The 24346-nt window shown below is 72.2% G+C and overlaps 6 protein-coding genes across 9 annotated transcripts in view; 3 read left to right on the forward strand and 3 right to left on the reverse strand.

Moving 5' to 3' along the window:
• Positions 1-1129: 1129 nt before the first annotated feature.
• On the reverse strand, positions 1130-10380 carry NFE2L1 (NFE2 like bZIP transcription factor 1). Of its 3 annotated transcripts, none has more exons than XM_038168942.2 (6): positions 10224-10380; positions 9182-9693; positions 5945-6127; positions 5289-5378; positions 4753-4914; positions 1130-4310 (listed from the first exon to the last, which is right to left on the reverse strand). In XM_038168942.2, the coding sequence occupies exons 2-6, from the start codon at positions 9689-9691 to the stop codon at positions 2967-2969; spliced, it is 2289 nt and encodes a 762-aa protein (XP_038024870.2). In that variant the 5' UTR covers positions 9692-9693; positions 10224-10380; the 3' UTR covers positions 1130-2966. The 3 variants fall into 3 exon arrangements, with proteins under 3 accessions (XP_038024870.2, XP_038024868.2, XP_038024869.2); XM_038168940.2 differs by having other exon boundaries at positions 5945-6160; XM_038168941.2 differs by lacking the exon at positions 10224-10380 and adding an exon at positions 9995-10071 and having other exon boundaries at positions 5945-6160.
• Positions 10381-11344: 964 nt separating this feature from the next.
• On the forward strand, positions 11345-13599 carry COPZ2 (COPI coat complex subunit zeta 2). The gene is made up of 9 exons (XM_072028771.1): positions 11345-11608; positions 11723-11788; positions 12154-12222; positions 12331-12412; positions 12517-12608; positions 12676-12731; positions 12852-12929; positions 13171-13222; positions 13309-13599. The coding sequence occupies exons 2-9, from the start codon at positions 11768-11770 to the stop codon at positions 13402-13404; spliced, it is 546 nt and encodes a 181-aa protein (XP_071884872.1). The 5' UTR covers positions 11345-11608; positions 11723-11767; the 3' UTR covers positions 13405-13599.
• A 1060-nt stretch (positions 13600-14659) lies between these two features.
• Positions 14660-17930, reverse strand: CDK5RAP3 (CDK5 regulatory subunit associated protein 3). The gene is given in 15 exon segments (XM_072028762.1): positions 14660-14836; positions 14907-15078; positions 15183-15388; positions 15474-15562; positions 15724-15799; positions 15878-15988; positions 16279-16423; positions 16540-16676; positions 16841-17019; positions 17111-17159; positions 17242-17342; positions 17438-17510; positions 17512-17570; positions 17732-17789; positions 17910-17930. Coding segments are annotated over 15 exon segments (1527 nt in total). The 5' UTR covers positions 17916-17930; the 3' UTR covers positions 14660-14770.
• PRR15L (proline rich 15 like) lies at positions 16973-20136 on the forward strand. Of its 2 annotated transcripts, none has more exons than XM_038168837.2 (2): positions 16973-17114; positions 19256-20136. In XM_038168837.2, the coding sequence occupies exon 2, from the start codon at positions 19269-19271 to the stop codon at positions 19557-19559; it is 291 nt and encodes a 96-aa protein (XP_038024765.1). In that variant the 5' UTR covers positions 16973-17114; positions 19256-19268; the 3' UTR covers positions 19560-20136. The 2 variants fall into 2 exon arrangements, with proteins under 2 accessions (XP_038024765.1, XP_038024764.1); XM_038168836.2 differs by lacking the exon at positions 16973-17114 and adding an exon at positions 18386-18781.
• Positions 20137-21417: 1281 nt separating this feature from the next.
• On the reverse strand, positions 21418-23965 carry PNPO (pyridoxamine 5'-phosphate oxidase). The gene is made up of 7 exons (XM_072028769.1): positions 23817-23965; positions 22992-23116; positions 22824-22923; positions 22659-22712; positions 22383-22511; positions 22217-22287; positions 21418-22131 (listed from the first exon to the last, which is right to left on the reverse strand). The coding sequence occupies exons 1-7, from the start codon at positions 23859-23861 to the stop codon at positions 21966-21968; spliced, it is 690 nt and encodes a 229-aa protein (XP_071884870.1). The 5' UTR covers positions 23862-23965; the 3' UTR covers positions 21418-21965.
• OSBPL7 (oxysterol binding protein like 7) overlaps positions 23723-24346 on the forward strand; it is a 33581-nt gene continuing 32957 nt past the window's right edge. The window contains exon 1 of the mRNA XM_072028757.1: positions 23723-23734. The gene's annotated coding sequence lies outside the window, so the exon portion shown is untranslated. The remainder of the gene's footprint in view (positions 23735-24346) is intronic.

The raw sequence follows: 24346 nt of genomic DNA on the forward strand, positions 1-24346 counted from the left end.
GCTGCCAGCAGGAGCAGACACAAAGGTCCCGTTCTGCAGAGGCAGAAATGGCACCGCTGCCCCCGCTGCGCAGGGCTGGGCCCTTCCCTGAGCGCCACTGGGGCGGGGGAAATCCTCCGGGGTTTTTTTTTTGGTTTTCTTTGCAAGCTGATACTAAGTTCTAAAACAGGCCCTGAAGTAAGAGCTGAAATAAATCCCCCAGGGCCCGGGAAGAGACTGGAACCACCTCCGAGCGAGTATTTTAATGCTTTGCGTTCCCCTTGGCTGAGCTGTTCGCTTGTGTGGAGCTGGCCTGGGCTCCGCGCCCAGCTCCCGGCAGCAGCAGGCGAACGGCTCCGTGGAATGGAGGCAGGGAAGGGCCGGGCCTGCAGGGGACGTTCAGGCCCGGGGGAGCCGCGTTTGCCCCAAGAAGGCCTCGGTGGAAGGCCCAGAGGGCAGCAAAGCAGCACGGGTCGTGGGTGTGGGCCTGGGAGGGGGGGGACACGGCTTTGGTGCCCCCCGAGGGCCTTGCTGCTGAGTCCTGGCTTTCAGGGGTGGGCTCTGCGTGGTTAAGGCTCGTTCTGAGCTCAGGAGCAGCTGCACCCAATGCTGCCACCCCCCCATTAGAGGCCAGGTGAGGGAAAGGCAGTGTCTGCACCAGCGAGGTGGGGTACCGGGGCCTTGGGGGGGCAGCTGGAACTAACACCCCACGGCTCCGGGTGCAAACTGCTCGGTGAGCCCCAAGGCAGGGGGGCTGAGGGCTTCCCCACCAGCCCAGCCCCGTGCTGGGGCCTGGATGTGGCTGAACCCGGGGCTGTGGCCAGGTGCCCGTTTGTGCGCCCCGGGGAGCGCCCTGGAGCTGCCTCTGGGAGCCTGGGGCCATGGGGGGGTGGCAGGGGGCTGCACCCCTCAGCCTCCAGCCTGTTTCCCTTCCACAAGCCAGGCGAGGCTTTCCCCTTCCCCTCCCCGAGGCCGGTACCTGCAGGGCAGCAGGAGGCAGACCCGACCTGCGCCCAGCTGCAGCACAGCGGAGGGAGCCAGGAGCCGCTGGGGGTGGGCAGGACCCACGCAGAAAGGGTTTGGTTTCCCTGACATGCTTCAGCTTAAAAAAAAAATACTAATAGGCAAATAAAAAACATGAACCAAATGCTTGTACAGTGAATAAGCCGTTTTATTTTTTTGTCCTGTGCTCACACAATCTCTCTTCTTTCCCTGACAGGTCACAGATCATTAAAATAAAGTATATAAGAGTAAAATAATTTAAAACATACACGCAGGGCTCCATTCCAACCTCCCCACACCCACATCGCCACCACTTGTGCTTCATCTCACGCGTAAGTAAAGCTGTTGGGTCGCAGGAGTCCGGGATGGGGGAGCCCCGCCGTGGCTGCCACGCGCCCCTCGGGGCCCCCCCACGCCGCACCCCGAGCCGCAGCTCCTTTCCCCACAGCCTGGAAAAGGTGTGCCCACGCCAGGCGCCTTCCTTCTCAGCAGCCCTGCGCTGCCCCAGGCTGCTCCAGCCCCCCCGGCAGCAGCTCGCTTCCTCTGGCATTACCAGGTTTCCTCCATTACCACCCGCGTCTCCGCGCCGCTCCCCTCAGCGCTACGCCCTCACCCCGTATCACATGCACAGGACTGGCTCCGAAAGCCATTTTAAGCTTTTCAGTTGCTGGTAAAGTCGGTACACTCCCAGCTGTGCTATATTGTAAATACAGCTTCTAGGATCGTCTCCATGGCGGAGACCAACAGTGATCAAGGCACTACCCCCACCCCCCTCCTTAAAACAAAGGAAGTCAGACCAACACCTAGGGACAGAAGAGAATCCTATAATGTGATCACACGGTTACACTGAATCTTTATGGCAAAGAGAACATTTAGCAGCTTTGAACGTTTGGGCTTCTCCCTTTTACTCAACACAAGCACTCTAGACCCTATAGGGAAAACAGGGCGGAAGCCCTACAAAATCAAAGCGCGGGTAAGGAACGGGAATCCTACCGGATGGCTACTTCTAGAAGTGACAAGCCCGCGGCCCGGGGGAGGAAGGTGCCGCTCCTCAGGCTGTACCCGCCCCGCGCCCACGGGCCCCGGCTGCCCCCACCCTCCCCACGTCCCCCCAAAGCGGTTCCTCGGCCAGTCAGTGGGAGAAGGCAGCGGCTGCATGCAGGCTACTGCGGTGCCTTCTCAGCTAACGCAGCCCAGCACGGGGCTGGCGCGGCAGTGACATGCTCTGTGAGTGTGGTGGGGATGCGCAGCGCACCGCTCCTCTTAACCCTTCCCAGCCCCCCCTCCTGCCCCCCAGGAGGGCCTCACAGCCCCGCTTGGTGCCCCCAAACCATGCATGGGGAACCCTAAACCCACGGGGAACCCATGGCTCTCCCCCCAGCCCTGCCTGAGCTCCCTCAGACTGGAAAGGGTTAATGGAAGTCGCACCACTTGTGTGTTTCCATGTGTGCACTGGTCTGATCTAGGAAGGGATGTTGGTTAATCTGGAATTAAGTCAGGTCGAATCACACACACCGATGTCAAAACTGGTTCAGGAAAAGGAAAAAAAAAAAAAAAAAAAAAGAAAAACCCAACTACCTGAAATCACAGAACTTTGGAAGTTCAGAAAAATGTCTCTCCTATAGCTTAAGTTCATTTGCTTAAATCTCTTTCTTACTTAAAGCCAGTTTCTAACAGTAGTTTTTCCGCCTCTGCTGATCTCCCCACCAGTGATGCCAGCTTGATTCCTGCGCTCAAAGGATTCCAGGCTGTGGAAGGTGCTGGGCTCGCCAGTGCACTGTCCGCTCCTCCCCGTCCCTCCCCGCAGGGAGCCCTCAAACGCCGCGTGCAGCGCCCGCAGTCCCTCCTGTACACTGACCGGCAGCAGTCATGTTTGAGAAGATATAGTGGATAAGAAGGCATGAAAGTTCCTCTAAGCACTTCCAGGCTCAGCCCTTCTCCAGTTCTACCTTGAGCGAGTCTCCCGCTCCTCCCGCGTGCCCCCCTCACTTCCTCCGGTCCTTCTGTTTCCTCTCCTGCCGCCTGGCCTGCTGGTCGGCCAGGCTGCGAGGTATCAAGATGACGCTGCCGTCGCTGGCGTACTGCAGGGCGTACTGGTTGGGGGAGTAAGGTTGGCCGTTCTCGTCCCGCAGGCGGCCGAACACTTCCTGGTAGAGGTTCTGCACCTTTTGCTTCATCTGGCGGATGGACTTGAGGAACTCCACCTTCTCCCTGAGCAGTTTGGACTTGTCCCTCTGCAAGTCCTCCACGTCCCGTTCCAGGTTCAGGATGGTGTCCAGCTTCCTCTTGCGGCAGTTCTGCGCAGCCATCTTGTTCTTGCCTCGCCTCCTGATGTCTCGGATGAGGCTCAGCTGTGCCTCGCTGAGCTGGTACTTGGAGAGCAGCTCATTGAACTCCTCCACGGGCAGGTTGATGATCTTGTCGTTGGTGAAAGGGATTTTCATGGCTCTGGCTCGATGCTCGTCCCTGCTCATCTGCTTGTCCAGGAACTCTGACGGTTTCTCCTTGCTGCTCTTCTTCCCCGCGCTGGGCAATTTGGGCTCCTCAGGATCCAGCGCCCCCGGTGCCATGTTGTAGGTGTGGTTGTGGCCAACGTGCTCCAGGTAAGGCAAGTAGTGGAGCTGCGACGGGTCCTGATAGCTCATGCGGCAGAACTTGCTGTACTCGGGCTGGTACCCAACCGCCCCTTCCGTTTCCTCAAAGTCCACGTTTTCAGAGTCTGAGCTGTAGCCAACAGCTCCTTCCTCGGAAAACGAGGAGGAGGAGGAGGAGGAAGAGGAGGAAGAAGAGGAGGAGGAGGAGGAAGAGGAGGAGGAGGCTTCTGAGCTGCTGAGGGAAGCGGGACTGTGGCCAGAATCGAGAGAAAGACCTGAGTCAGAATCAAACTCCTCTTCCAGCTGCGAGGCCTGCACCGGGTTGAAACCTTCCTCAATAGCCAAGTCCATCAGGCTGATCTCATCCAGCATGGCTTCGTCCAGCAGGCCGCCCAGCGGGTCGGGCAGCTCGGGGCCGGCCGTCTCGTTGACTGTGCTGTTCAGCTGCGGGGGGAAGAAGATGCCGCTCAGGTTGGTGGAGCTGAAGGTGGTGTTGAGGCCGGTGGAGTTGTCCGGCGCCAGCTGGAGCAGGGCTGAGCTGCCGGCCATGGAGGGGCTTTCGATTTCGGAGCTGAAGAGGGAGAAGTCCTGGGAGCAGCTGCCCAGAGAGGCCTGATGCAGGCTGACATTCTGATTGATGGGAGTGTTTGGAGCGAGGCTGTAGTTAGAAGCCAGCAGGTCCCCGCCTGTGCCGTTGTACAGGGTTTCAGCGGTCGTGTTGTTCACTTCCATAGCCTGAAAGAGACGGGAAGCCCTTGGTGAACAAACCTCGCTCTGGCCCTGCCTTTTCCAGTGCCCTTCACCACCAGCACACGCCAAGGAGGAGAGGACAATGCTTCTAGATCCCAGGGAAGGAGCCGGAGCTACGTCTCCAGTGACCCCAGCATCGCCTGCCAGCTGCAGGAGGTTGACGACGCTGCCAGCGACACCCACACGGGCACACGGTGTCACTGCACACACCGGGGCAGAACCAGAGCAGCTGCTGCTAACCCCAACCTGCAGCTCTCCGGGAGTCAGGTGCTGGAACAGCCGCCAAAGCGACCTTAAATGCAGCTGAGCCGAAACGCGCGCCTGGAAGGACAAAAACCTCCCCACAGACACCCCTCAGGATCCCCCCCGGCTGGCAGCAGCCACCTCCGGACGCTGGTCCCACGGCACGGCCGCGGCGAGAGCTGACCTGCATCTCCATGATAGACATCAGGTCCTGCCACTGCTGCTCCAGGTCGAAGGGAGACTCGGTCTCCGGGAGGAGAGGAGACAGCAGGCTGCTCTGGATGCCCGCGGGCCGGCTCTCGCTGGGCACAGCTTCGCTCAGGGTGGAGACATCTGCAGCTGGAAACTAACCACGTGAGGCACAGTCAGTCCCCGGCTGAGCAGCCAGGAAGGCAGCCATCCCCGGGTGCCCTTCCACCTCCGCGCCGGCGACTGCTGCTCCTTTGTTCAAAGCGAACCGGTTGCAGTTATTCCTCCGCAGTTCGCTATGAACTAATTAGAAGCAAAGCCAGAAGTCTTTAATTAATTGTGACCACCCCCCACCCCCAGCCGCTACTTTTGCGGGCGTGATGCCTGGAGCCTCCTTACGCAGCCTAACCCGATTTGCTGCCCGTTCTGCGGTCTGGGCTGGGGGCACGAGAGGCGCTGAAACCCCAGGAGCTAACGAGCACCGTCCGCAGGCTGCCGGCCATCGCCCCCTCTGCAGCCACCGCCGCTCACCTCCGAGTTCTCCCCGAAGGGGAAGGTGGCCTCCAGCAGCCTAAGGCACTCCTCCAGGGACAGAGCTGTCTGATCCTCCGCGCCAGGCACCTGATGCAAAACACAAGCGATCGTAGCCCCAGGATTAGGGAGGTGGTGATGAAAAACAAGCTCCTACAGCACAGCTTTATTGCAGCGCATCCAAAAAGAGCCGGAGGCCCCACCCAGTGCTTCGCAGCCTCCATCCTCCTGCTCCGGAGAGTGTCAGCGCTGCCCCTGAGCGCGCCGGGGGAGGGAAGGGAAGGCGCTCCCCGCGAGCCTCTCCCCCTGCCAGCGCCAGCGCTCGGTTTCAGGCTGGAGGGGACTGCGCCTGCCTACGCTGCACCACGCCACTGCCTCGCCACGCAGCCCAGAGGCACAGCACGAGCCAGCAGCCCTCGTCCTAGCGCCACGCCGGCAGCGCCACGGCCGTCACCCTGCCCGCCCCGCCGCAGCTCCCCGGCCCTGCAGGCAGCCCAGCCCGCGCCTCCCTCCACCGGCTCCTCCGGGCAGCCCTCGCCCTGCAGAGCCCCGCACAAAGTCACGCTCAATGCCACGCTCAATGCCACCACGCCGGCAGCGGGCCGCGGAGCCGGGCACTGCATCGCCACGGGCACAGCCACAGCCACGGGCGTTACCTGCGCAGGGAAGCTCTCCCCGGTCTCGCCATCCACTAGCAGGTTCCTGTCCAGGCCCTGGCTCCCCGCGCTCCGCCAGCCGTCCCCGCGCTCCCTCCCATCGCTCAGCTCTTTGTCCACTTCGCTCTCCTTCTGCCGGTGGCTGTAGTCAAAAATCTCTCGCCCAGCGCCGAGATCGATATCCTGTCTCCACAGGATGTCAATCAGATCGATGTCCTGAAAGGCACACAAGGTTTCCTGGGGCAGGGGCCGGGCCGGGGCCCCCCGCACCCGGCCGGCAGCCCCCGGCCCCAGCCCGTTCCCGGCCCCGCTCCCGTTCGCACCATTCCTGCGGCGGGGCGCGGCGCCCGCTGCCCATCGCAGCCCGGGGCGCGGCCTCCCGGGGGCGGCTCTGCCCCGGCCCCGGCCCCGCTCCCGGCCCCTGCCTCTGCCGCTGCGGCGGGGCCGTGCGGGCGCGCTCCCCATGGCGGGGGCGGCCCCGGTGCGGCGGCGGCGGCGGCGGCGCAGGGCGAGGGGGCGGCCGGGCCAATGTGGCGGCGGTGGCGGCGCGGCGGCCGCCTTGCATCAGCCCCGTGGTGCGATCCCGGCCATTTGCATACGGGGAGGGGACGGGCAGGGAGGGGACGGGGGGGGCAGCGCCGCCGCCACCAGCCCCGCAGCCGCCGCCGCCGCCGCCACCTGATGCAACCCGGGCGGCCCCGCTCCCACCCGGCCCCGCCGCCCCCTCGCCGGTCCCGGCCGCACCCCCCCGGTGCCGCCCCCCCCCCGGTACCTTTCTCATGGCCCCAGCTGCCGCCCGGGCCGCGGCGCGCTCCGCTCATGTTCCCCGGGGGGGGCGGCGGGCCGGGCTGCCCGGGGCGCGGCGCCGCGCTCGCATCCCCGGCCGGCGGCGGGAGCCGCTCCCCGCCCGGTGCCGCCCGGTCCGGTCCGGTCCCGCCGGCCACAGGTGCCCCCGGCCCCGCCGCCACCGCCCCCGCCCCGCCCCGCGGCCCCGCTCCGGCCCCCGCCGCCCGCCCGGGCCGGGCTGCGGCGCGCCCCGCCCGCCCCTCCCCCGCCGTTACCTTGGCTGCGGCGCCGCCGGGCCCCGCCCCGCCCCGCCGGGATGCGGCGCCGCCGGGCCCCGCCCCCTCGCCGCGCCCCGCCCCCGCCCCGCTCCCGCCGCCAATCCCCGCCGCCGGCAGCCCCCGCCCCGCCCAATCGGCAGCCGCGCGGCGCCGAGCCCCGCCCCCAGCCCCGCCCCGCCCCCCCGTGGCGCAGCGGGGCCCCGCCCCTCCGGTGACCGGGGGGAGCCGCCCGCCCCCCGCCCCCCCCCCCCTCCGCCGCCTCCCCCGGCTGCGGCACGGCCCGGCCCGGCCCCACCCCCCCGCCCCGCGGACGCCGCCGCAGCCCCGGGGCCGTGGCCACAACGGCCCCGCCGCGCCCCCCCCCCCCCCCCGGCCGCACCGGGCGCGGTGACCTTGGGCCGCGGGGAGGCCCCGGGGCCGGTTGTTGGCGCGGCCCCGCCCCGCGGTGTCCCCGCGGAACCGCTCGGGGCCGGGATCCCCGGGACCGGCCCCGCCGCAGGGGGCAGGGAGGGGCCGGGGCCGGGGCTTTGTCCCTGCAGAGCCCCGCGGGACCGGGAGCCGACCCCGGGAGGCCGCGCCCCGGCCCCGGCCCGGCCCCAGCCGCCGCCGCCCGGAGCCAGCCCCGCGCCCCGGGGAGGCCGCACCGGCCCCGCACCCACCCGGCCCCACCGGGCGCAGAACGGGGCCGGGCCCGGCGGGGGCGGGGGGTGGGGGGGGGGCACCGGGGCAGGGCCCTGAACCGGGACTCGGGGCTCTGGAGCGTCCCGGCAGCAGGCACAGGCCCAGCCCCGGGGGGAGGCGGCGCCGTGCCCGTGCCGAGGGGGGGCGGCCGGGCAGGAGCTCCCCGCCCCGGTGCCACCGGAGCCGCCCCGGGTCCTGAGCCTGGAGCTAAAGACTGGGAGCGGGGCCGGGCGGGGCAGCCCCCGCACCTCAACGCGCCCGGCAGGACGGACGGATGGACGGACACCCAGACAGACGGACACACACCCAGACACCCAGCGGCCGTGCTCCGCCCGCCTGGGCTGCCCCCGGGCTCCCCCCCCCCGGGAATCCCCCTCGGAGCCCGGTTCCTCCGAGGCTCTGGGGCAGGCGCGGCCCCAGCCAGGAGCCGTGGGCAGGGGAGGAGGAAGAGGAGGAGGAGGAGGAGGAGGAGGAGGAGGAGGAGGAGGAGGAGGAGGAGGAAGGGCAGGCGGTGGCACCGTTCCGCAGGCCGCACGTGACCTTGCTCAGGGCACTCGGCAGCTTCCCCAGCAGGGAGCTGCCGCCCGGCCCTGGGGGCGCCTCCCAGGACCCCCCCCCAGAGTGGGCGCGAGGCTTTCCACGGTGCCCGGCCCCCTGCTCAGCCACAGCCCCGTGATGGGCGCTCACAGCAGCCCCGGCAGCCGCCCGCAGAGCCCCCGGCACCCTTTGGGGACAGGCAGCAGGGCAGCAGGGTGGCTCCTGCCCTCTCCCTGCCCCAACTCCTCAGCAGCTCCCCTGAGCCCGGACCCGAGCGATTTCTGAGGCACCAGCAGCGCTGGGAGCGGCCGGCGCTGCAACGCGGCACCAACGTGCTCACAGCGTGGCCGGGGAGACGTCGAGGCTGAGCGCGCCGCGACAAAGAACCCGTGCCAAAAAGGAACCAGAGCAGCAGCGAGCAGGGACCAGGGCTCGGTTGCGTCACAGCGTCTGAAAGGTTATGCCCAGGCAGAAAAATAAACCACTTTCCAGTTCACCTCTCCCCACCCCTCTGTGATGAAAACCAAGCCATAAACATCTCCCCTGGACGAGCTCCAGAGCCGAGTAACCCAACCACCCCGCCGACACCTGGGCCGGGGCTGTTACCCAACGCCTGTGTTTATTTCCCGGCGTTGTTTTATCGGTTTCACAACACACAGCTACGTGCACACGCTGCGGCACCAGCCCCGGCCCGTTCTCCCCTTCCAGCACCACTCTCAGACCGAGAACCAAGCCAACAGAAAGGACAAAAATGGCCCCACGCACACCCAGGGCCTGTGACCACGCCGTGCCTCGGCCCCGCCAGCTCCCGGGCAGGAGCCCGCCGCTCCCACGCGCCAAGCACACGCAAAGCCCCGCTCAGCTCCGACAGACACCGAAGCAGCGAGGGCCAGCCCGGCCCGAGCTCCCCAGGAGCTCCCCCTCCGTCCCCCCGCGCGCCCGGGGAGCCGCCTACCTCTTTGGTCAGGTCCCCGTTCACCGGGGGAGCCACCGCTCCCAGGTCCTCCAGCTCCTCCCCGAAGCCCTGCTCGGCCCCGCTCTCCCTCACGCCGCCGTCGGGGCCGCTCCCATCCTGCAGGCCGCCGCCGTTCTCGAGGGCGATGCCGGCACTGGGCTGGGTGCCGGACACGGAGCCCTCGGGGTCGCGGTGCACCAGCCAGGCGCTCACCTCGGTGGTGGGCACCTGAAACCTGTCCAGGGCCCTGACCTGGTTGAGCAGGCGGCGCGCCGTGAAGTAATAGTCCAGGTCTACGCTCTTGGGGTGGATGCCATAGCCGTCCAAGGTGTTGCGCAGGTTGTGGAACTGGGTCTGGGTGTAGGCCGAGCTCTGCCCGAGGATGATCTCCCGCAGGGGGGGCAGCTGCGAGGTCAGGTAGGTGTCCACGTCCACGCGGACACCGATCAGGCTGAGCAGGATGGTGAACTGGATGAGGCCTTCAGTGAAGTATTTCTTCAGAGAAAGCATTTCTGGGGGGGCAGGGGGGGTTAAAACACAACAGCAACAAAACAACAACAAAGCAAACAACAACAATCAAACACCGCCACCGGGCCCCGCGCCCCCCGGGCCGCCCCCGCCCCCCCACAGCCCGGTTTGGGTGCCCGGAGCTCGGCCCCGGGCCGGCTCCTGCGGGCCCCGCCGGGCACCGGCACCGGACAGGGGCGAGCTCGGGGTGCCCGGGGAGGTTCCGGGGGGGGCGCCCCCGGTCCCGCCGCGCTCCCGAGGGGCCGGGGACAGCCCCGGGGCCTGCTCCCGCGGCCGGGTCCTCACCGGCGGCTCGAGGCTGGGCCCCGCCGGGGCTTCCCGGGCCTCCCCCCCCCGCGGGGCACCGGGAGCACGAGGCCCCCGCGGCCCCTCCCCGCCCCGCCCCGCCCCAGGCCCCCCCCAGGCCTCGGCCCCGGCCCCGCGGGCCCCGCCCGGGCCCTTCCAGGCCCCCCCCGCCCCCCGCGGCCCCCCCGCCCCTCGGCCCCGGCCCCGCGCCCCCCCCGCCCCCCGCTACCCGCTCGCCGCCGCCGCCGCCGCTCGCTCCCAGCCCCGCCGCCGCCGCCGGCCCCGCTCGCGCTCCCCGCCCTGGCCCCCGCCTCCCCCTCCCGCCTCGCGCGGCCCCTCCGCCAATCGGCAGCAGCCGCGGGGAGGCGGGACCGGGCGGCGGCCCAATGGGCGGTGGCGGCGAGGCGTCGCTCCCGCCCCCGCCGCCGCCGTGACGGGCAGGCGGGGCGGCCAATCGGAGCGCGGAGAGAGGCGATGGCCCCGGAGCTTCGCCCGGCGGCCGCGCGCTGGACCAATCGGCGAGGAGAAGCCACCCCGAGAGACCCGCCCCTCGCGTCATGACCGACGTGGCGGCCGCCCAACGGGACGCGAGCCTTCGGCCGAGCGACAGCGGCAGCCGCCAATCACGCGGCGCTCGGCAGCCAGCCGCCGGGCCGGCGGCTTGAGTGACAGCCGCGTGCACCAATCCCCGCGGCGCGGGCACCGCCCCAAGGCCCCGCTGCCGTTGCCATGGCGACGCCCGCCCCGGGCCCTCTCGGCCGAGGCCTGCGGGGACCCGGGGCCGAACCGGGCCCCGCCCCCCCGGCTCGCTGAGAACGGCCCCGGGAGGCGGCCCCGGCCCCGGCCCCGGCCCCGGCCCCGGCCCACGGTGCCGCGAGGCTCCGCTGCAAGCGCTCCCCCATGGGGGGGGCAGCCCGGGGGTCCCTGAGGCCCCAGCGCCCCGTCCCGGGGCTCCTGGCGCAGCGCGGGCACGGCCCGGGGCCCTCCCGGTGCCCCCCGGGGCCTCCCCAGGCCGCCGCGGGGCCGGGCCCGAGGGGCGCTGCCAGCAGCAACCCGAGCCCCCCGCGTTATTTTTAGCCCCCCGCCGGCGCCGGGACCCCGGAGCGGTGCGGAGCCGCCTGAACACCGGCCCCGGGGCCGCTCGGGGACAGCTGCGGGCCCCGGCTCGGCACAAACACGGCCCGGGGGGGGCAGGGGGCTCGCGGGAGCTCCCCGGGGCTGGGCTGCGAGCGGCAGGGCCGGGCCCCGTTCCCGGCCCCGTTCCCGGCCCCAGCCCCGGCGCTGGCAGCAGCCCGGGGCGGTTGGGGCGCAGCCGGTGAGTCACCGGCAGGGCACGGGAGCCCGGGGCAGGGCGGGACCCGGCGCGGTGCCGACCCCCCCCCTGCAGCGGGGGCACCCACTGGGGGAGCCCAAACCCGGCACCCCGGGGTGAGCCCAGAGGTGGGGGGGGCTCCTCGCCCCCCTGCACCCCCCCGGTCACTGCCCTGCCCCGGTGCCGGTGTTTAGGGGGGGTCCCCGGGGAGCGGCCCCCCCATAGCAGCCAGGCACTGCAGCACCTTGGGGTGCAGGATCCCAGCCGGGGGGGGCCCCGTGCCCACCCCTCCCCTGCTGCAGGCGGCCGGGGGGGGTTCAGGGGGACACCGGCTGCTGCCAGGACAAGGCCGGGGGCAGCGGGGCCAGGGAAAGGGCCCGGGGGGGGCCGGGCCGGGCTGGGAGAGGCGACGTCAGCGCCGGGGGGGGGGGAACGGGGGGGCTGCCCGGGGCGGCAGAGCCATGGAGCCCACGGGGCTGCCGGTACGGGGACAACGGGGACAGGACGGGAACTTTGTGCAGCCACCGCAGGACGGGGAGGAACGTGTGGGAAAGGGAGGGGGGAATGGGGGGGGGCAGGGGCCATAAAGGGGGGGGAATGGGGGAAACCCAGAAACGGTGGGAAATGGGGAAACTTGGGAATTGGGGGGTGACATGGGGGGAGAGGGGAGGGGTGGGGAAATGGGGAGAGTGAATGGGGGGGCAGGGGAGTGAGGGAAGGTCCCAAAAAACAGAGAGGGGGGACCCCAGAGGGACAGGGGGCTGGGGGGGCACCGGTGCCCCCAGGCAGCGCGAGGCAGGCCCCAGCTGCAGCCGGCCCGGGGGGGCTGAGCCGCTGCGCCCCCCAGGAGCCGTCCCTGTACACGGTGAAGGCGCTGCTCGTCCTCGACAGCCGCGGGCAGCGGCTCCTGGCCAAGGTGAGGCCCGGCCCCGGCCCCGGCCTCGCTGCCGTGGCTTCCCCGCTCCCTGCGGGGGGGTCGGGGGGCTGGATCCGGTCCCCGTGCTGACCCCCCCGCACCCCCCAGTACTACGACGGCAGCTTCCCCACGGCGCAGGAGCAGGCGGCCTTTGAGAGCAACGTCTTCAGCAAGACCCGCGGGGCAGGCGGTGAGCACGGGGGGGGGGAAGGTGGCCGGGGGGGGCTGCAAAAGGCCTGGGGTACCCGGGGACATGGTGGGGGGACAGGGGGGACACATCCCGCGTCCCCCCAGGGGAGATCACCTGCCTGGACGGCCTCACCGTGGTCTACGGGAGCAGCAGCGACCTCCTCTTCTGCGTGGTGGGGGGCCCCCAGGAGAACGAGGTACGGGGGGCTTGGGGGGGGGGGGGACCGGACCCCTTGGGGCCACGCTGACGCCGCTGTCCCGCAGCTGATGCTGTCAGCCGTGCTTGGCTGCCTCTGCGACGCCCTCGGCCTCGTGCTGCGGTGAGTGCCCCCGAGGGGACCCCGAGGTGGGGTGGGGGCAGCTCGGCCCTGGGGGGACACCGTGGGCTGGGACCCAGCGCGGGGACCCAGCGAGGGGACATCCTGGGGGCTCCCCCGCAGGAAGGACTTGGAGAAGCGCTGGCTGCTGGAGAACCTGGACGGGGCCTTCCTGGTGCTGGACGAGATCGTGGACAGGGGGTGAGGCCGGGGGCAGCCCGGGCCCCGTGGGTGCGGGCAGTGGGTGGCTGTGGGGTGAGCACCAGGGGGGCTGCAGGACCAAACACGGGGCAGCCCAAATGGGGGTGCCCAGCTCCATCCCGGAGCCTTCGCCCAGGCCCCAAAGAACGCCCGGCACGGGGAGGGAAACTGAGGCAGGGCGGGGGAAACGGGAGGGGCACAACCGGCACCCACAGGACGGTGCCGGCCCCGCTGCCCGCAGGGTGATCCTGGAGAGCGACCCCCAGCGCGTGCTGCAGCGCCTGGGCCCGCGGGTGAGTGCCGACCCCCCCACACTGCCCCCCAACCCCTCCACCTCCTCCCCGCCCCCCCCCCCCCCCAACCCTCAGCCTCTCTGCAGGCCCCCGAGCCCGCTCCCTACGGCTTCGTGCTCTTCGACTACCTGGCGGGCAGCCGCGAGCAGGGGGGCGCGGGGGGCGCCGACCCCCCCAAGTAGAAGCACCCAGGGGCTGCAGCCCCCCCGGTGGCCCCGAGCCAGCTCCCACCCCCGGCGTTAGGAACAGCGAGGGAACCGCTCAGGATCCCGAAGGAGACCAGGTTGGCTGCCCTCCTGCCCCCCTGTTGGGCCCCCGTGAAGCCCGAACGGCTCTGGGCTGCCCCGAATAAAGCTGCTGCCCCCAGCGCCCCCACCCCCGCCTCTGCCCCCCTCATTCTGGGGGGCTCAGCCCTGCCATGACCCCCGCCTGGGGCAGGGCTGCACCGCGGGGCTCCAGCGGATCCCTGGGGGGCTCGAGCCCCACTGGGGGGTGCCCCCAGCCCGGTGCCCCCACCCATGGAGGGCTGAGGGGCGAGCACCGGGGGGGCTGCCGGTCGCTGTGGGGTGCCCGTCCCGGTCCGTTACAGCCACACGGCACCGGCCCGGACCCCCCGTGCCCCCCCCACGCCCCAGGACCCGGCCCGCCCCCTTGCGCGACGCCCCCCGGCCGAGCCCCGGCGCTGCTTTGCATAGCCCCGCCCCCTCCCCAGCCCCGCTCCTTATATGGCTCCAGGCCCCGCCCCCCGCGCCAGGCCCCGCCCCCTCCCCGCCCGCCCATTCGCGGTCCTGCGGCGCCCCCTGCCGGCGGCTCGGGGCAGTGCGGGAGGGGCCGGGCCGCGCCCCCCGCCCCGGGACCCCCGGGGCCGCCCCCCCCCGGTCCCCTTCCCCCTCCCCCGGCCCCGCGCAGCTGCTCCGCGCCCGCCGTGATCGATGGCCCCGGCCCGGCCGGGACGCGGCGGCCCCGGGCAGCAGCTGGCGGCGCTGCCCCTCCGGGGGGCGGCAGGTGGCCGCGCACAGCCCCCACCCCCCCCCCCCGGTCCCGGGGACCCGGCAGGGGGGGGCTCGGACCCCGCGTCCCCTCCCGGGGGGACCCGGAGCTGGGGGGGGGGGGCGGTGATGGATGCCCCGGCCCCGCCTGGCCGCGTTTTGTGTCCCTGGGGGGGGAGGAAAAGCGGACAGAGGCGGAGAAAGGCGCCCACGGCCCCCCCCAGGAATCCCAAGCAGCGCTCGTGGCCCCCCCGCGCCGGGCGGTGTCAGCTCAACGGGAAGGCGTTAATGGGGGGGGGGCGGGAGGGGGCCAGACCCCAGCAGCAGCAGCCCCCCGAGGACAGGCGCTGGGCTCTGGGGGCAGCCTGGGGCCGGCTGGGGGCTCCTCTCACCCCTGATCCCCCCCTCAGAGACCCCCCCCAGAAGCGCAGCGAGACAGACACAGGAATGGGGCCTCGGCTTTATTGAGCAGCGCCCAGCCCGTGGCCACCAGGAACTGGGAAGGGACAAAGGGGGGGGGGGCCAGGACCCCTCGGTGGGGGCCCAGGACCCCTGGGGTTCACAGGCAGACCCCCATCAGGTTCACCGGCCGCCCACTGTAGCGCTTGGAGATGTCGGCCTCGATCTGCAGGACAGAGGCTGGGTGAGGGGTGGGACAGAGGCGGGGGGGGGGGCAGCCCCCCTCTGTCCCTCACCAGCCGCTGCAGCTCCCTGGTCGTGTCCAGCAGCCGGTCCAGTTTGGGCTCCAGGTTGCCCTGCTCGGCCAGCGCCTCCTGCCGCTTCTGGCCCAGCGCCTCCCGCTTGGCCAGCAGCAGCTCCGCCTGCCTCAGCTTCTGCTGCAGCAGCTCGCTCACGCGGTCCACGTACCTGGGGGGGGGAAGGCAGCCCCTCCGTCACCCCCCCGCCACCCCCCCGCCGCCCCCAGCCCCAATCCCCGGCTCCCCTCCCCAAGTTTCCCCCCGTGAGGCGACCTGGGGGAGGCGAGGATGGTGAAGAGGTGCTGCATGCGCCGGGTGCCCAGCTGGCCCAGCAGCGCCCGGGTGCTGGCCAGCAGCGAGGCCACGCGGGGGCTGCTCTGGCCCTGCAGCGCGGGGGGGGCCAGCTGGAACTGGCTGGCGGCCAGGACGTCGGCCTCCTCCTCCATCTCTGCCAGGCGCTGCGCCAGGAACAGCTCCAGCTGCGGGGACAGCGCTGCTGGGGGGGGCCCTGCCGGCACCCCCCCACCGTGTGGGGATGGGGCCCGAGCCGACCCCCCCGCTCACCTCCATCAGCTCGTCCAGGAACTGGTTCCGCGTCTCGGCGAGCTCCAGCACTGTCAGGGCCTCAGAGCCACAAGCGACCCCCTCGGGCACTGGGGGGGGTGCAGAGAAGGGAGTGCCCCGGCCCCACAGCACCACTGGGCTCCCTGCCCCCCTCCCAGCTCCAGATCTGCACCCAGGGCACTGCAGGCAGGGGGGGAAGGGGGGACAGGGGGGAGTGGGGGGGTGTGGGGCCCCTCGTGGCCGTGCTCACCCTCCGTGCCAGCCTCCAACACCGCGATCTGGGCCCCGTCACCGTCACCATCACCCCAGTCAATGCCATCGTCCTGCTGCAAAACAGAGGGCACCCAGTGAGGGGGGGCACCCACAACACCCCACAACACCCCGAGCTTGCTCCCAGACGTCACCTGGGGGCTGGGCTCCAGCGTGATGCCCCAGTCGATCTCGTCCTGTGCCCCCCCAGTGGCAGCACCATCACTTGTCCCACTCGGCTCCAGCGTGAAGTCTCCCCAGTCGATCTGTGGCGAGGACAACAACCCCCTGAGCCCCCCCGCACCTCCCTGAGCCCCCCGGAGCCGTCCTGCCCCTTCCCAGCTGGGAGCCTCCCCCGTTTCTGCTGGCAGCAGCTGCCCCACAGCCCCAGAGCCCCCCCTGTCCCCTGGCCACCAGACAGCCCCGGTCCTGCCGCTGCTCCCTGGCAGCAGGATCAGGGGCTGCAGGAAGGCAGCGGGAAGCTGGGGAGAGGCGGATCCCTGCGGGTCGCTGCCGGCCTCCCCAGCCCGCTGCAGCAGCACAGGGCCGCACGCACCGCGTCCTCCTTCGGCTGCTCCGGCACCTCCTGCACCTCCGGCCGCTCCACGCGCACGGGCTCGAGCCCCGTCCTCCACTCGTAGACGGTGGTGTTGCCTCTCCTCCCCACATGCCGCAGCAGGGGCAGCACCGGCTCTGCTGAGCTGGGGGGCGCCGCAAAGACTTCTGTGTCAAGTGCAGGGCAGGGAGCCCCCGACACCCCCCGTCCCAGCAGGGTCCCACTGGGAGACACCCCCGGGTGTTGCGGCCCCGCGCCCACCTCTCGCAGACGAACTCCACGCAGGCCTCGTACAGCTCAATGGCCTCGGTGAGCGCACTGGCCCCCGCCCCGATCTCGGAGAGCAGCGAGGGCAGCTCCTTCACCAGGGCCAGCAGCTCCTGGCGCACGTTGTCCCCCTGGGGGTGGAGCAGGGATGCGTTGGGGTGGGGAAGCAAAACCCAAACCCCCCGGGCAGCTTCGCCCCCTGCTCCCAGAGCTGGGCAGCGGCAGAGGCGTCACCCTCCACCCCCAGCTCCCCCCACGGGCAGCACGGTGCTGTGGGGACACCCCCGGGACTCACGGTGATGCCATACTGCTTGCAGGAGGCGTAGAAGCGCTCGCGCAGCTCAGCAGCCGCCAGCTGACATTCCTCCTCACGGCGCGCGAAGTCCTGCTGGGCCTGCTGGCAGCGGCTGATCTGCTTCCGCAGCGCAGGGGCCTCGTAGCTGACGCTGCGCACCAGGAGGCTGGCGAGCTCGGCTGCGGGGCGGCGGCGGGGCCCTGAGCTGACCCGCGGGGCCCTGCCGGCCCCATGGCAGCCCCCCCTGTGCGCCCCCTCCCCGGGGCTCACCCAGGTAGGTGTTCTCCTTCTCGTAGAGCGCCACGATCTCCTGCCAGTCCTGTGGGGAGGCAGAGGAGGGGGGTGGCAGGGCCTGGGGCTGCTGCCGGCCCCTCCCGGTGCCGGTGCCGGTCCCCGCTCACCTTCATGCGCTGGGACGAGTAGCGCCCGAAGAGGTTCCTGGTGGAGGCCTCGGTGCCCCGGAGGATCTCCACGATGCGCAGGCAGTGGAAGTAGTGCAGGGCTGCGGGGGGCGGCGCCGTCACCGGGCCGGCCCCGCACCGGGACCGGGACCAGGCCCGGGACGAGCCGGTCCCCGCCGCACGCGCGTGGCCTCACCGCTGCCCGCCAGCAGCTGCCGGATCTCCGGGTGCTCGGGCATGTCCCGCAGCGCCGCCTCCATCCTCTGCCGGCACCAACCGGGCCTGCGCCTGCCACCGCCGCCCGCAGTGCCGCCGGTCCAGCAGCCAGTCTGCGGCACAGCGACGGGCTTCGGCGGGCGGCACCGCGGCACGGGGCCGGGGGGGGCGGTGACGGCCCGGCCCCCAGCCCCAGCCCCGGCCCCAGCCCCCGGCCCCCGCCCCGGCCCCGGCCCCGGCCCCGGCCCCGGCCCCGGCCCCGGCCCCGCCGTACCGAGCAGTTTGCTGGTCTGGATGTCGATGGGCACATCCCGGTAATCCTGCGGTGGGGCCTGCGGGCGGCACGGGGGGGAGGGCGGAGGTGGCACCGGGACCTTGCCCCTTGCCCCCTGCCCCCTCCCCCCCGCCCCCCCCCCCCCCCCCCGCTCCCCCCGCTCCCCCCCGTTCCCCACCTGCATCGCTGCTGCCGCCGCTTCCGCTTCAGCTCCGTCCGCCCCGCCCCCCTAGCAGCCAATCCCCGCTTGGCTCCCGCCACGCAGCCAATCGCGACGCGCCCTGCCCGGCGAGCTGCGCCCCTCCGCCAATCGGATGAAGGCGGCTCGGGGGCGGGGGGAAACAGTGCCACGCGCCGCTGTTCTGATTGGCGGAGAGGACGGGGCGCCTGACCAATAGGAGCGGGGCTCCGCCGAGAGGGGCACTCAGGACGGAGCGGAGCGCGCATGCGCAGTGCCGCGCGGGCGGCAAGGAACGGGCACGGGGCGGCACCGGGATGGCCCCGGCCCCAATCCATGTGGGCCCCGCCCCCTCCCGGTCAGGCCCCGCCTCCGTCGATCCAGACCCCGCCCCCTCTCATCCAGGCCCCGCCCCTCGCCCCCCGCTCCGTGCCCCCGCCGCTCGTTCCCCCACCCCGGTGTCCCCCGGTGCCCCCGCAGCGCGGCGCTACCGGGGAACACCGGGGGGCTCCGGGGGCTCCCTCCGGGCCCTGCCCGGCCCCAGCCCCGTGCCCCCGGCGGCACCGCGCCCCCCCCGGCCCTCCCGGGCCCGTCCGGTACCGGGGGGCCGAACCCGCCGGGAACCCCCCCGGGGAGCCCGGACCGGGGCCGTTGCTCGGGGCCCGGGCCGCCGCTCCCCGTCATGAATATTCAGCGCTGCGCGGCCCGGCCCCGCCGCCTGCCCGGCGGGAGGGGTTTGGGCGCGGGTTCACCTTGACTCGCGGCGGGGCAGCGGCAGGTGCGGGCCCTGCCCGGTGCCCGGTACCGTGTGCCCGGTACCCGGTGTGCCCGGTGCCCGGTGTGCCTGGCCCACGGCGGGGCGGGAGGCGCAGGTACGGGCAGCGGTGAGGCTCTTGGGGGGGGTGCGGGGTGCCGCCAGCCTGGCCATGGGCACCTGCCACCAGCGGTGCCACGGGCATGACGTGGCCCCAAGGCGGGGGGCCCCGAAGCACCGGGGGTTGGGGTCACGTCCCGGTGCCGGGTGACGCGGGGGCCTCAAAAGCCGGCACCAAAAACACCGCTGGGGGCACGGGGGCAGCGCTCGGTGGCTGGCAGAACCGGGTGGGGGCCGTGGGATGGGGGCCGGTGTGCGGGGGACAGAGTCCGGCACGGGGACCCCCAGCACGGGGAACCCCCGTGGCGGCCCCGCTGCCCCCCGCAGCACCGGGGCTGGGACACGAGGCCCCGGCCCCCGCCAGCTCCCGGCTGCTTCCCGGTTCCTGTTTGCTCCCGGGGCCGCCGCCAGCCCTGCAGGGGGGCAGCCGGGGACACGGCAGACCCCAGCCGTAACCCCCCGTCCCCCCCAGGCGCCCCGCGGCCATGGCCGAGAGCCACAGCTGGTGGAAGCTGACCTTCCTGCGGAAGCGCAAGTCCATGCCCCAGGTGCTCTACGACAGCCCCGACGTCCACGCCGGCGACGGCCCCGAGGGTAACGGCGAGGGGGGGACGCCCGAGTACACCGCCCGCCTGGAGAAGATCGTGGACAAGAGCAGCAAGGGCAAGCACGTGAAGGTCTCCAACTCCGGGCGCTTCAAGGAGAAGAAGAAGGTGCGGGCGACGCTGGCCGACAACCCCGGCCTCTGCACGGGCAGCGAGCGGGAGGAGAAATGAGGCCGGGAGGGGGCACGGTCCCGCTGGGTCGCGGCCCCCCTGCCCCCTGCAGCCCCCCGTCCTGCTGGGCTTGGGGCCGGTGACACGATGGAGGGGGGGGGCTCGCTGCGGGGCTGGCCGGACCCCCCCCAGCACCTCGGCAGGAGAAGTGACTCGGGTTGGACTTTATTGAAGCAGGAAGCCACGAGCCTGGGGGAGCTGTGGGAGCCCCGGCCCCCGCGGTGACACCGGGCAGAGCCCTGGGGCTGCCCCCACCCCGCGCTCCGGCTGCCACCGGGCCCGCTGCTCCGATCTGGATCCAGCCCCGGGCCCGCAGGACGGAGCAAACCCTCAGGGAGCGGCTCCGGGGGGAACCTGGGGGGGCTGCGCTGTCCCCGCGCTGTCCCCGCCGTGTGCTGCCCACCCCAGGACCTGCTCTTTGCTCCGGGAAGGGGACAGCCGCGCGCAGCCGGTGGCCGGGCCGCCCTCGCAGCCCCTCCGCGGGTTTGTTTCTTTCCTTCCCTCCCCCGGGAGCTGCGCCCTGGGTGAGCTCTCGCTGCTGTTCCGTGTCAATAAAGCCGGGCTGGGAACAAAGGCAGCGCGGTGCCCGGTGCGGCTGCCCCGGGGCAGGGGGCCGGTGGCGGAGCTGTGCCACGAGGCGCGGGCGATTCCGGGCCCCGGGGCTCCGAGCCAAGCTCCGGGGCTGCTCCGGGGAGTCCCCGGCCCCGCAGAGGCACAACCGCACCCGACTGCGCACAGAACGGGACCGGGACCGGACAGCCCCAGCACGCTGCGGGCCGGGGGCTGCCAGCAGTGCCCCCAGCCCTGGGGGTGCACTGGGGGCTCACCCTCCCCCCAGAGCGGGGGCAGCCACACGCCTGCAACAAGGCCCCGGCCCTCGTAAAAACCGACCCGCGCCAAGCCAGACCCCTTCCCTGGCACAAGGCCCCTGCCGGGGCAGCCCGGGCTTCCCAGCAGCTCCCGCCCCGGGGCTGTTTGCTCTCCAAACACGCTCACAAGGTGCTCTTTGTGCTCTTTGTGCTCTTTGTCCTGTGCTGGCAGCACCCAAGGGTTCCTGCCCCAAAGGGACGGGAGAAGGGGGAGGGTGCGTGGCCGGCACCCAGCGGCTGGTGCCACCCGTTACGGTGGTGCCGGGGCTCCCAGCGCCGTGGGGGCACGCAGGGCGAGAGGTCGCAGTCTGGGGTCACCCTCTGTGGGGGGCACCCAGCTGAGCCCCCAGCCCCGCACTGGGACACGCAGCCACCTGCTGGAGGTGCCACCAGCCCCACGTCCCCTCCTACCCCAGGCTGTCAGGCACCGTGGTGGCACCATCCCCATCCCCATCCCCATCCCCATCCCAATACATCCCACCCCACCCCACCCCACCCCATCCCACCCTGCACCACCGGCCAGGCTTGGCCCAGCTCCAGGGGTTCCCGGCTCTGGCACGGGACCTGAGGTGACAGCAGCGCCTGAGCCCTGCGGGGACACGGGGCAGCCCTGGGCTGGGCACAGCCGGGGGGCTGCCGAGGGGCAGGGGAGGTGCTGCCCCCCCGAGCAGCCGGGAGGCTCACACAGCCCCACAGCACCGGGGGCTCTGCTCCCCCCCTGGGGACCCCCCGGCTGTGGGACCCCCGCAGCAGGCCCCAGGGACCCTCCTGCCAAGGCCGCGTGTCCCCACATTGCCCCCCAGCAGGGCCCGATCCTGCCCTGGGCGCACACGGCTGGAGGGGGCGAAGGTTTTGGGCCCCGGTTTCGCTGGGACGCGGCCCAGGAGGTGGCGCGGGGCCAGGCCGGGTGGCAGCAGCCTCCACCGGGGAGCGCAGCCCAGCCCAGCCCGGCTCTGCTGGGTGAAGATTAACCCCCGGCCACGCACGGCTCCGCTCGGGCAGCATTTATTGCTCCAAGCCGGGAGGAAGCAGCGCAGAGCAGGCAGGGCACAGGCGGGGGCCCAGCAGCCGCGGTCAGCCACCTCCCCCCGCGGGGACAAAGCCACAATTAAGTTAATTACTGCACGGACTGAGCGCACGGCGCGGCTCCAGCTGAAACACGAGGCTGGATTGGTCCCAGCAGCACAGGACGAGGGCAGGGGATTCACGGGGCTCTTTCCTGGTCCCCACGTCGTTACCATAATTAATAAGTCATCGCCATGATTAATTAGCCACCAGCAGCCCCAGGAGCAATTGCTCCCCGCATGCAGGTGGGGGGAAATGGGGGGGTTGTGGGACGGAGCAGCCCCCACCTGAGGCAGACACGAGGGGGCTGCAGGGCCTGGGGGCTCCCGGGCTCCCCAAAGCCCACCACGAGTCTCTCCGGCGGGGCACAGCGAGGCCACCGCGCCTGGGGCACGGCGGGGACACGGAGGGGGGACACGGAGGGGACACGGGGGGGACATGCAGCGGGCTTGGCACAAGTAACAGGGCAGCCTCAGGGGGCGAGGCGCTCGAACACCCACTCGCCCTCCCCACGCCGCGTCATGGGCCCGGGGGGCTCGGCGCCGTCCCGCAGGCGGCGGAAGACGATGCGGTCGTGCAGGCGGCTGGTTTGGCCCTGCCAGAACTCCACCACGTCGGGCTGCAGGATGTAACCGCCCCTGGGGGGGGGAGATGCAGGAGGTGAGGGGGTCCCGCGGCACCACATGGCCCCGGGCTGCTCCCGGACACCCCCGGGCAGCTCACCAGTCCTCCGGCTTCGGCACCGGCACATCCCGGTACTTCTCCTCCAGCTCCGCGTTCCTCTGCATCAGGTACTGCGGGGCAGGAAGGGGCTGGGGCTGGAGCGGGGCAGGGGCAGGGGCAGGGGCAGGGTCCCGGCTGCCATCGGAGCCCCGGCCCCGCCGCTCACCTCCCTGTCGGGGATGACAGAGCTCTGCCTGCTGGCCACGGCCCCGATCTGGCTGCTCCTGGGCCGGGAGTGGAAGTACTGCTCCGACTCCTCCTCGGACAGCCGCCGCACCGAGCCCTCGATCCGCACCTGCACGGGGCAGCCTCAGGAGGCAGAAGGGGCCGGGACCCTCCTGGAGAGCCCCAACCCCGATGCAGGAGCCCCGAAACCCCCCAGTTTGGGGCTGACACCGTGCTGGGGACACGGCCCCGTCCCCCCGCCACCCCCGGGACGCACCTGGCGGTTGAGGGGCTCCCAGTAGAAGACGAGCGAGGCGAAGGGGTTGGAGTCCTGCAGCGGGGCAGAGCCGTCAGCGGGCGGGCGGCCCCCGGGAGCACCCCAACACCGGGGGGGGCTCATCCCGCAGCCCCCCCCCGGCCCCCGGTGACCCCCGGTGCTCACCAGCTCCCTGCCCTTGCGGCTCTGGCGGTTGGTGAAGAAGCGGAACCCGTCCGGCCCGAAGCCCTTCAGCAGCACCATGCGGGCCGAGGGCTTCCCGTCCCTGCGGCGGGAGGCGGCGGCGGTGAGCGGGAGGCGGCCGGGCCCCCCCGTGTCCCCCCCCGGCCTCACCTGCTGCAGGTGGCCAGGCACATGGCGTTGGCCTCGCCCACCGCCGGGCACCGCAGCGCCTCCGCCAGCCAGGCCCCGAACTGAGCCACCGGGTCCCGGGACGCCAGGTGCCGCTCCTCGAACGCCTGGGGGGGGGGACGGGGACGGGGCCGGCGTCAGAACCCCGAGCACGGGCATGGGCCCGGACCTAGACCCCCGGTGACCCCAGGTGACCCCTCGTACACCCCAGCCCCCCAGTAACCCCCTGACCCTGCCGCCCCCAGCCCGCCCCTGTTGTCCCCGACCCCGGCCCCCTGGGGGTCCCCCGGTGACCCCAGATGACCCCTGGTACCCCCCAGTACCCCCAGCCCCCCGGTAGCCGCCAGGTATCCCCCCGGCCCCGCTGCCTCCCGGTAGCCCCCCGTTACCCCCGGCCCTCCCCCGTTGCTCCCAGCGACCCCTGGTACCCCCCAGCTCCCCCGGTAACCCCCCAGCACCCCCCAGCCCCGCTGCCCCAGGCCTCCCGGTGCCCTCCCGGTAACCCCTCAGCCCCCTGGCGGTCACCCAGTGCCTCCCGGTATCCCCCGGTCACCCCCCGGTACCCCCAGCCCGCCCCTGTTGTCCCCGGCCCCCCGGGGGTCCCTCGGTGACCCCAGATGACCCCCGGTACTCCGCAGTAACCGCAGCCCCCCGGTAACCCCCCGGCGGTCACCCGGTGCCTCCCAGTATCCCCCGGTAACCCCCCGGCCCCACCGGCCCCGGCCTCCCGGTATCCTCCGGTACCTCCCGGTTCCCCCCCGTTCCCCACCGCCTTCCGGTGCCTCCCGGTGCCCCCCCAGCCCCCACCTCCTGGGCCCCCCGGTATTCCATCCTCATTGCCCCCAGCTCCATCCCCGCCGCCGTCCGAGCGGGGTCTCCCCGCGCCGCCCCCTCCCCCCACCGCCACCGCCCCGCCCCGGGGCGTGGCCACGCGCGGGCCCCGCCCACCGAGCAGCCAATGGGGAGCCGCGCCACGGCCCCGCCCCGGCGGGGAGCGTTCAGCCAATCAGGATGCGCGGGGCCGGAAGTGGCGCCCGGGTGTAAACAACACCGGGGGGAGCCTTAAAGGCGCAGCGCCCCCAGCGGGGGGCACCGGGAGGAACCGGGGCCGGGCCCTCGGGAGCAGCCCCGCCCCCTCCCCGGTGCGGCCCGCGGGGTGGGGGGGGGGCTCCGCGGGCACAGCCGGCGTGGAGCAGCTCCGTGGGGCCGCACAGCCCCAGCTGGAGTTGGTGCAGCTGGAAATGGGGCAAAAAGCGGGGATTTTGGGACAAAACCGGGCTCGGGGCGGAAATAACGGGCCGGGGGGGGGAAGGGGGGGGGGGGTGGCAGGGCAGAGG

The sequence above is a fragment of the Anas platyrhynchos genome, chromosome 28, assembly GCF_047663525.1.
Source record: "Anas platyrhynchos isolate ZD024472 breed Pekin duck chromosome 28, IASCAAS_PekinDuck_T2T, whole genome shotgun sequence".
Taxonomy (NCBI): domain Eukaryota; kingdom Metazoa; phylum Chordata; class Aves; order Anseriformes; family Anatidae; genus Anas; species Anas platyrhynchos.

Excerpts from the sequence above, each read along its gene's own strand:
- PRR15L (XM_038168837.2), top strand. The coding sequence starts at position 19,269 with ATGGCCGAGAGCCACAGCTGGTGGAAGCTGACCTTCCTGCGGAAGCGC.
- NFE2L1 (XM_038168940.2), bottom strand. The coding sequence starts at position 9,691 with ATGCTTTCTCTGAAGAAATACTTCACTGAAGGCCTCATCCAGTTCACC. Across the intron at positions 5,379-5,944 it reads GGGAGAGCTTCCCTGCGCAG|GTGCCTGGCGCGGAGGATCA; the intron begins GTAACGCCCGTG and ends GTTTTGCATCAG. Across the intron at positions 4,311-4,752 it reads TGTCTATCATGGAGATGCAG|GCTATGGAAGTGAACAACAC; the intron begins GTCAGCTCTCGC and ends CGTCTCTTTCAG.
- PNPO (XM_072028769.1), bottom strand. The coding sequence starts at position 23,861 with ATGGAGCTGGGGGCAATGAGGATGGAATACCGGGGGGCCCAGGAG. Across the intron at positions 23,117-23,816 it reads AATACCGGGGGGCCCAGGAG|GCGTTCGAGGAGCGGCACCT; the intron begins GTGGGGGCTGGG and ends CCCCCCCCCCAG. Across the intron at positions 22,288-22,382 it reads CTGTCATCCCCGACAGGGAG|TACCTGATGCAGAGGAACGC; the intron begins GTGAGCGGCGGG and ends CCTGCCCCGCAG.
- COPZ2 (XM_072028771.1), top strand. The coding sequence starts at position 11,768 with ATGGAGCCCACGGGGCTGCCG. Across the intron at positions 12,609-12,675 it reads GGGGCCCCCAGGAGAACGAG|CTGATGCTGTCAGCCGTGCT; the intron begins GTACGGGGGGCT and ends GCTGTCCCGCAG. Across the intron at positions 13,223-13,308 it reads TGCAGCGCCTGGGCCCGCGG|GCCCCCGAGCCCGCTCCCTA; the intron begins GTGAGTGCCGAC and ends GCCTCTCTGCAG.